This window comes from Penaeus chinensis, chromosome 39 (genome assembly GCF_019202785.1).
Source record: "Penaeus chinensis breed Huanghai No. 1 chromosome 39, ASM1920278v2, whole genome shotgun sequence".
NCBI lineage: Eukaryota > Metazoa > Arthropoda > Malacostraca > Decapoda > Penaeidae > Penaeus > Penaeus chinensis.
In genome coordinates, this window is record NC_061857.1 from 17,767,497 (window position 1) to 17,777,496 (window position 10,000).

The following is a 10,000-nucleotide window of genomic DNA, read 5'->3' on the forward strand; positions in this document are numbered from 1 at the left end:
TATCTATCTATCTATCTATCTATCTATCTATCTATCTATCTATCTATCTATCTATCTATCTATCTATATATATATATGAGTGAGTGAGTGAGTGAATAAATGTGTGTGTGTGTGTGTGTGTGTGTGTGTGTGTGGTGTGTATGTATGTACACACACACACACACATACACACACGTATGTATGCATGCATATCCACATATTTATTCCAGCATTACGAACTCACGAGATACTTACATTTCATTGAATGTTTCGCGCACTGCATTAAGAGACGGCTGGATAACAGTATTCCATATATGCTGTCCGTCGTTATGGATATCGGTAATAACACCATTCATTTCACTGACAAATTCATGTAGGTGGTGCATTTCTGTGCTCCACACCCGTACGAAGGTGGGGTTGTTTACAAGAACTTGATATATGCTGGGGCTCTCTTCCATGAACCACTTCATGAAGGCAGAAGTGGTATATTCAAGGTCACGCCCCCAACTACTAAATATCTGGTCCGCAGGCGAGGCAAGGTCAACCAGGAAGTGTTCGTTCTGGTAGTCTAAGGAAGGATCGAATTCCAGCACGAACTGCAGAATATCCTCTGTCTTCAATCTCAGCCCGATGGCACCATCTTGCCTCCACTCACCGAATTTCCGATGGTCCAGAGCTGCTCCTATTTCCAGCGGATTGTGCAAACCAATCCTCAAGCGCCCCTTTTCGTATGCTTCTTCATTCTCCTGGCCAATGTCAAGATGGACGGTGAACTCTGGTAAGTGTTTGCTAACTATGGTCTCGATTTCCCAAAAGTCTCCGTACTTGTCAGAAATTCCCATGATGGTTACAGAAGCTGCGTCTTCATTGGAATAGGCATTTCCCCTGTAGGTATAGCCCCATTTGCCCTTCGGTGCGTTTACTCGAGCTTCGAAGTCAAATCCATCCATGGAGGGTTCAACGCGCGTAGAAACATGAAGGTTTTCCCAAGTCTCCTTGGTGAGGCTCCAGTATCTAAATTCATATACGCCGTCATGGAAATTGGAATCCGTTATCTGTGCATCCATATTTACTGCAAATCCAGAGAAACTCTGGGTAATTGTTGCATTTATATCACGGGTTTTGTTTTCTGTGTATGGATGAATATCAATAGCCAATACTACATTTCTCTCTGGTACATTTTCATCAATAAGTTCTACTAAAGCAGAAAGAGTAGTATCCTCAGACTGGGTAATGTTCCCGTGAAGGACAATATTTTTTATTTCTGGGTGACTAAACACAGCCGTGATATGATGTTCCTCCTGGCCAAAACGCGATTTATCATCATATTTGATCATCAGGTTAACTGCTGGAACTTCCTGATCAAGATCGTTCCAAGTAAATCTTGATTGGAGATCGAAGTTTCCCGACCCACAAAAGGCCGATGTATTCCAGTGCACAGTCTGGGCTGGTAACATCAATTCTACTGATCCTTTATATTCGTCCGAAAACATTCCAGGATAGATATTGAAGTTAGATCTGTAACCAATTCTGTTTTTGTTGAGTTCAAACACAAGGCTTTCATTCAGATGATGGTAATTCATAGAGAAAGTACCCTCTGCATAGAAGTTGTTTTCAGCAGAATCACCAGAGAGGGAAATGTGATGGCCACCCTCTAAAGCTTCTTGGCGGAAGTGGAAGCCATAGCTATCAATGTTTAAACCTGAGGACACACCTACCTTTACACGGCATTCATTAACCATCTCTGAGTTTTCGAAGTTGAGGACTAAGAAAGCTGGGAAGTTTTTACTTGTAGTTATTGCAAATATCTTGTCACTACCCCACTCTATATGAAGCTTAAGGAGTTCTGCTTCATGGCTTTCCACTTGGAAATAGATCTTACGACCTAGGTCAACGAATAGCCTCGTATCTAACCACTTCAAGTCAGTTTCAGTTTCAGTTTGCATTTCAGTATGGGTGCGGAGCTCCAGTATTTCTGTCTTTGTGCTGAATCGAATAATAGTTTGCAAGGTAATTTCGTTTACACGGACTATGGATACTAACCCTTCAAATGCAGGAGAAAATGGTTTTAAAGAGTATGTAAATCCAACTTTGCCAATACGTCCTTCTACTGTTGCAAAATTATCTCTCATTCCCATAATATATTTCAGGGAAACAATTTCATATTTTTCTAGAGGCAGATTTAGCGACAATCTGAGATCACACCAACTCCATCGCTTCATGTCATACTTGACCTCTGCTCCCACCTTTCCTCCAGGATATTCAAACATTACAACAAAGTCGGGCATGCTCTCTCCAAAATGTGGAGTCTGTAACACAAACTTTTCGTATCCTTTGTAAGGCGTTATGACACTGATTTTACCAGCCCATCCAGTGATAGGGTCTGGCATGATAAACATAAGAAATTCATATTCATCTTCTTCTGTTGTATATAAAATGTACATTTTTTTCTCCGACCTTTGCTGTGGCCAGGATAAATGTACTTTAGCAGTTCTGAAAGATGGCAGAGGAGTTGAAGAGGAAACAGACAGCATGATCTCATTTGAGAAGCTATAAAGAATGTCCATTCTATATCTGTTATAGCTTACCACAACTCTACTATGAATATTTCCTCCATGTGTTGACAAAAGTGATAGACTGAGGCCAGGTAACTTGACTGAAATCTCTTGGTGTTTATACCATGTTTTACTGTTATCAATGCGCAAAGAAAAACTGTCAGTTAAATAACTATAACCATGTATGTTTAACGCTCGCATTAGATTGCTTTCCTCATATTGAATTTTGATGTTGTTATTGAGCTCTGGAAGATTGCTGTTTGTCAACAAGTAAAGGTATACTTTATTGTCCGAATTTTCAAATACAAATCTAGAGTAGAACACTTCCCTCTTGTTTTTCACTCTGATATCTGATTTGATCATCTGGTATCCATGGTTTTCGAAATTTCCTTCAAGAATGGTATCCCCAGCACTTGTTACTTTACCTTCAACTTGTATATTAGATGGTGTAAAGTCCTCATTAACCTTACCAGTAATCACAACATCTTCATGTGGCAACCAAGATGAATTTACTGTTATCCGCATGGTATATGTGGTGGAATCTATGGTGAGTTTTGCCTTGTGATCCTCACCGTCAACCTTTAGATCTGCAGTAAATACAATGTCCCTCAACCACTGAATGTTGCTGTTTAGGGAATGTTTACCCGTCCAGTCAGAGGATACATGTGCTTCAAATTGTACCTGCTTCTGTTGTCTGTTGTACTGAAATTGGCCTGTGAAATCCAATTGCTTTGATCCCATAGCGGCTTTTCCATCAATAACAAAAGAGAACAAAGCACGGACATTGAAATTCACTTCAAATAAAAATGTATTTTCCCTCAGGTATGGGGAGTTCATTTCCAGGCTCAATATGACTTTCTCAAAGCTGATGTCCTCATTCCAATTAATTTGAAGAATATGCTCAGTGGCTGCATCAGGGTAGGACAAAGTGAAGGTGAAACTGTCAATACTGTAAGACACTGTCAATGTGACCGACCATTCAGGAGATTTGATTTTAAGGATTCTGGTCTCGGTTTCATCATCTGGGAAAAGTGTATCAAAAGATACTTTATATATTTGTTCTCCTTCTCTAGTCACAGCAAAGTTGAATGTTCCAGGTCCAAAAGCAAGTATCAGTGGAACCTTACAGACGAATCCATAAGGAACATCAATATAATCACTATGAATCTCCGCCTTCATGGAGAAGTGGTTAGAAATTATTTCATAGTCCATAATAAGTTCATGCTTAGTTGCCTCTCCATGGACTGGCTTTACTGACATAGTTGAAGTGATGCTGAATATCTTGAAATTTTGTTTGTGATTGATGGCTGCATCAATTAGCATTGATTCTAATCCCATTTCTTGGGACTCAATATGAACATGTACATTAAATTTCCTTCGGTTAGGTTTTGTCACTTCTACCTCTACATTTGTGTTGAAAATGGAGGATTTAATTGTCCATGGATCCTCAAAGTTTATATCAATAAACACCCACTTTTCTTTTGACTCCTTTAATGACATCTCAAAGACTGAAGAGAACTTATATTCATCTGGTTGGACTTCATAACTGAAAATGATGTTGAAAGGTTGTTCGTTGCTGAAATGTGGAATCGACATGTGGCTATTAAAGTTTCTCCAGTTATTCTGAGCCTCAAAATTCCATTCGAAATCTGCAACATATATGTCCAATTTGCCATTAAATGAGCTCCAGCGTAATTTAGCCTCCAGCTTTTCGAACGGTGCTACAGGAGTAGTAATTTCACCATCAAATTTAAACTCATCTTCCCCAAAGTTGTATTCAAATGCGGCGCCATAAATATCGAGGTTTTCTCTCTGGAACTTAGCATTAAACTGTGACCGCATGGGAGAGAGGATAGCAGTCGTGAAGAAGTTATGATTGTCCCATTCAAGTTTTGCACTGAACTTTCCTTCTTCACTCTCTGTTTGCAGAGACATCTCAAAGGTGACTTCTTGGAATGGCGTCCAGGGGCTGTTGAGCTTCATTTCCACCTGCCACATCTTAGCCTCCAGTTCAAAGTGGATGTTGTTTTCTTCAGGCCAAGTCATTTCTGCTGTGAGCACAAAGTTATTGTTTTGGACTCCTGTTGTTACATTGAAGGTTATTAACTCATAATCCTTAAGAGGAGTCTGGGCTGTTAACTGAACAGAATAAGTTTGTGTAAACTCATAGTTGCCTGTAATTTTCCACTCATCTTCATTATAAACAAGAGAAGCCTCAACCTGATCTGGCTTCCATGTGAAGTTTGCTGACAATTTTTGAACTTCTGTAAATGGTGTATTCACACTGCAGTTAAAGACCAGTTCATTCTTCTTAGACTTAAAGAAACCTGACAAAGTTATCCGTTGAGTCCATTCAACAAATGTTGTTAGTGTCAGTTGTGTGAGATTCTTTTTCAACGAAAATTCAGCATCACAGCCAAAGCTCAGTCGGGGCAAGGCCTTAAAAGGTGTAATAACCTCAACATTAACCTTGGCTCGATCTCCTCTACGCATCCCTGTAACAGAGACCTCAATTTTGTCTCCCCACTCCAACATGATACCAGCCAAATCATCCATGGCATTCATGTTACCTTTGGTAAAGGCATTAAAATTGTACTGAGCCTCCATGTTAAATGGATGATAAGGATCTTCAGAGGAAGTGAAATGCAATTCGAACCCAGACTTTTTCTTGCGAATAACAGTATTCCCACTTAGGTCGTACTGTCTATCTCCGTGGCTTATGCTTACATTACCTTCATGACCCTTTGCACCGGAGTAGCTTGCTTGCACTGTAACAGGTTGCATCTCAGACGATTCTATGGAGAATTCAAGTTGATGGTCATTCTCATTGGACTCATACTTTCCATCAAAGTTAAAGTAATGAGATTCTGACCATGCTGATTGAATACTGATACTGTAGAACTCTAACTTTGCCACAAGTATGTTTACATTTCCATATTTCAAATCTGACTGGATACTGCCTTCATTTATGCTAAAACTGAAATCAACAGGATCATACTCCTTGATATCTCCTTGTAGATGCAGATTATTTTCGAGACCATTATGGCTGAATGTTAATTCAAATTTTCCTTGAAACCCAAAGAAATCCACTGATGTACTACCGACTATTTCCATGCTATCGTTTCCCTCTTCAAAGCTTGTTGATATTTTGATATTATGATAGTCCACACTCAAGTCAATAGAGGCCTCAATAGGTCCAGGGCCAGTCCCGTCATATTTCAAATTGAAGGTTATTTCAGAAGCTCCATCAAAAGGTGTCATGACATTAATGTTCATATCAGCGGTGGTATTTGTAAATTCTAGGTCAAGTTTCAGTCCACCTCTTTGATGTCCATAGATATAAAATGCTTCAAATTTCAGAGGGATTCCCTCTACTGACCAACTGATCTTGGCTTTGGTCGGATTACTAAAGGGAGTAATTAAATTTAATATAAAGTCTCCATTACTTCCGTCGGATGCTAAATTGAAGCCACATTCAAAAAGAATGTGTTCAATTGCAGCATTGATGTTAACATCGTAATTATCAAGGAAACTGTACTTCATACCGATTTGGAGCTTAGATACAGAAGGGAAGGGTAAACTTGCTATCAATTTCATCATACCTTCTCTTGGATCAAACTGAGAATCAAAGTCAATTTCAAATTTGTCCAGACCATACTGATAAGTTGCCTTAAGGATTAGTGGGTTCATTTGGTACTCGGCAACAATATGGTGATCTTTAGTGAATGTTGATGTGAACTGTATGTCGAGGCTCTGGTTATCTACTTTACCTTTGAATGCCATGTTCCCATTTTCTTTCATGTCCAATCCTAAGTCCACAAAATAACTCATTCTCTTCTTTCCTATGTCCCAGGCAGCTTCCATGTCTTCATATCCAGGTATGTTGGTGGTCACAGTAATGTTACCTGTAGAAGCAGCAGTTTTCTTCCCTCTTAGCTTGATTACAGATCTCATTTCCCAGTTTTCAAAAATTCCTTCCACTTGAATATTTCGTGGATTCTTAAGCATATAACTTAGACTATATGATGTATTTGACTCCTCAACATTTCCTTCTATTATTTTTACAACAATTTGGCCAGACTTAAATCCTTTTGCGAGAGACATATTTGCCACAAAATCAAAATCTGTTTGGTGTCGTTCTAAGCGGATTTCACCACCTTCATCCATTACTAGAGGAATGTTAGCCATGAAAATATACTCCCCAGCATCAAAGAAGGTCAAATCTGGAAGGATTTCCATTGAGATGTTCGTATCTGAAGGACGGAAAGAGGCAGCCAAACCAAGGCGGCCACGAACATGATCAAATGACACCGATGCTTCACCTTCAATATTGTACATGAAAGCGAACTTGAATGCATCGATAATCTTCCTTGGGGTGAAAATGGAAATTTCCGTTTCTTGGCTGCTCCAAGTAGTGTGATGGTTGTGGGCAATGTCAACCCCATATGAGTCACCTGATATGGTCATGTTGAATCCTGCATGGAATGCTCTTTGCTCCGAGTCAGAAAGAGGTGTGCCATAACTGAATTCAAAATGCTCATACCCCTGGAATGGCGTTGAAACAAAAAGGCTGCTTTTCATCATCTCATTTACCATTACTTGGTCACCAGTGATCTCATAAGTGTTGTTATCTTGAGTAACTAAAAGCTGAAATTGTGGATGAGGGCCATTTACATTTCCCTCAAATTTGAAACTATATTCGTGGAATGAATGGAGAGTGGATAGCATTTCACCTGTAACTGAGATATACCCATCAGTAAATGTGAAATCTGCATGGCCCTCAGCATCACCCTTTGGTGAACTTAGCTTAAAGTTTCCAGATTTTGGCTCCTTACGAAGATCATAGTTCATGCTAAATTCTGAATTCATTGTATTGTCATCTGACAATAGAGAAACTTTTGCATCACCCATATCAGAATCGAAATTACCTTTTATATGTAGTTCTGAAGAAAATGGTTCAAAGAAATCACTAAAATATTTTCCTTCTAACATAAACTGTTGTAGTTGTAGATTGTATGTAACCTCAGTATGGATGATCTTCCTTGTTGTTTCTACACCGATTTCGAACCTTGTTCTTGATCCAAATAAGGTGAAGAGGAAGTAATTTGAGTCAGACGAAGGACTGTATAAACGTAACTTTATGTGGAATTCGTCTATATCATTGAGTCCGCTGCTTATTGATACACCGTAGGAAGGTCCAGCACTAATTGTGACTTCAGCTTTGAAAAGATTCTCATGTTTATCTCGAATGCTAGAAACATCGAACTTGACAATATCTTGTATATGCATATGAACTTCAAATGTTTTGGAAGGATAATCATATTTAGCACTCAGGTCAAACAGGGAAGGTCCACTGCAATCTGCTTGGTAATTCGCTTTCATTTCTCCAGATGTAAGAGTACGACTCAAAGAACTTTCAAGATTAAAACAGAACCTGGTTCCAGTTGCTGTCACTGTCAGACCAAAGTCCTCTTCAGTTAGAAGATTCAATTTAACATCAACATTTTCAAGAACTGGGAAGGGAGACTCGATCTTTAAGTAAGACTCCTTCAGACTAGCTTTCATATCTAAGGAAGCCCACTTCTTCTCATTGAGGTTTGTAACAACATTAGCTTGATAGTCATTTGGTGCAAGGGAATACTGGATTGTAGTTTCTGTATCGAAAGGATAGTATATTTCGTTCTCCATTTTTATTGTGACTCGCCCAGTTTCACCTCCCTTTCTGCTCATATACCTCACACTGCCAACAAAGTTCTCTTGGTTTACTTTCAATTTTGCAGTTGCCATGAATCCTCGTCTTTGCTGGATGAAAAGGTGCAGAGTAATTTTCTTTATCTCAGGGATGTCTGAGTTCATGTTCACTGTGAACTGTTTCTTAAACTTCTTGACACTCCAGTTAATGTTTCCTTTAAGGCCAGTGAATCTTGAACCAAATTCGTCGGTTCTTTGTGCATCCAGATTCAGGGTACTGTTAACAACCCTGGCTGCTAGCTCATATTTTCTTGCATTGCCAGGTATGACGTACCCTTTAAAGTCCATATCATCTTGATGATAATAACAGAAAAATGACCATTCAGATGCATTAGGGCTATATTTCAGGTTAAACTTTGTTTGTGCTACTTCAGAATTCATACTGAGCAAAAAACTAAATTCCTTCATGTCATAAAGTTCACCTTCAACACTAAGATCATACTCACTTTGATACTCAAACTGGAACTGTCTGTCTAGATTGAGGGAGCAGTTAACTTTGGAATTGAAGTGCCACTGATTAAAGTCAAATTGACTAGTAAGGTACCCAGCTTTGTAATCATCTTCAAGGGTTAGATCAAAGTCCAACTCTCCCATCAGGTTCTCAAAACCTTCAAAGTCTGAATTAATCCTGAAATTTCCTTTAAATCCATAGTCTTCTAAGTCACTCATGTCAGCCAATATTTTCATCTCTGTATGTTGTGGTGAGCCATTGTTCGGATAATAACTTGCAACGAATATACCCTCAAAGTGTGGATAATAAGTTTCGATCTGAGATTTCAAAAGGAAAATGTCTGAATTATTCCTGGAAAGGCGGAATCGAAGGTTTGGAATATCAGAACTACCTTTGAGATGTGTTAATTCAGCCACATAATCACCCTCAGGATCACCTACAAGCACCTTGAACACTATACCTTCTGGTACATCAGTCTTGAGAGACAAGATGTATTCACCCCAGGTCACTTCAAGGTCTCCACGATACTGGGAATCAAAGCTCAAACCTGTTTGGAAATGTACCTCTTGATCAAGGAGGTCTGCCTTGGCCGTGAAATTATACATCACGAAAGCTCCAGTGCCAAAGAAACTTTCTTCAAATTGCAGATTGCTCTCTCCTTGTATGTGGTACTGGGAGCCATAGGTAGTGTTTAGGTAGATGTGATTGTTTGATTCAAAGTTGTGCTTCCATCTGATTTCGATACTTTCAAAGTATTGTGACTTCATTTTTAACTTTACATCAACATGCTGCCAGGCAAATGGTGCATATTTCTCTGCTTCAATATTGAATACAGTTGCTTCACCATACAGTGAATCAAATATGTAGGTAGGGACACTGGGATCTGATAAATCAAAGTACAGTTTGGTGATGAAATCTTCTGTCCAATGAGTTGTTAGGTGCAGGTTCGAATCTAAAGTTGAAAGATCTTCTTGAGCATTCAAAACTAGCTGCAGAGTTATGGGATCTTCATAGTTAGGTATTGTTAAATGGCTGGTGCTTGTCCACTCTAGACTACGATGGTAATCTAGAGTGTGGTCGAAATGGAACGTGTGAACATTCCAGGTACCAAATAGCTGAGACGCAAAGCGCTCAGCTTCCTTTGAATGCCTGAGAGACAAATCCACGTTTTGGCCAAAAATATCTGTAAGCGTAATGCGCCCATTTGCGCTTACAGGGACCAGGTCTTCTCCCCAGGCTGCTTCAGACTCGTAGGTAACACTCA

At 39.3% G+C, this 10,000-nt stretch overlaps 1 protein-coding gene across 3 annotated transcripts in view; it reads right to left on the reverse strand.

Annotated features, from left to right (window-relative positions):
• Positions 1-10,000, reverse strand: part of LOC125046614 — a 52,476-nt gene that overhangs the window by 20,205 nt on the left and 22,271 nt on the right. For all 3 annotated transcript variants that reach the window (XM_047644431.1, XM_047644432.1, XM_047644429.1), the window contains exon 29: positions 235-10,000. This exon is cut by the window's right edge and continues 664 nt beyond it. In XM_047644431.1, coding sequence (XP_047500387.1) covers positions 235-10,000 — 9,766 coding nt within the window. The remainder of the gene's footprint in view (positions 1-234) is intronic.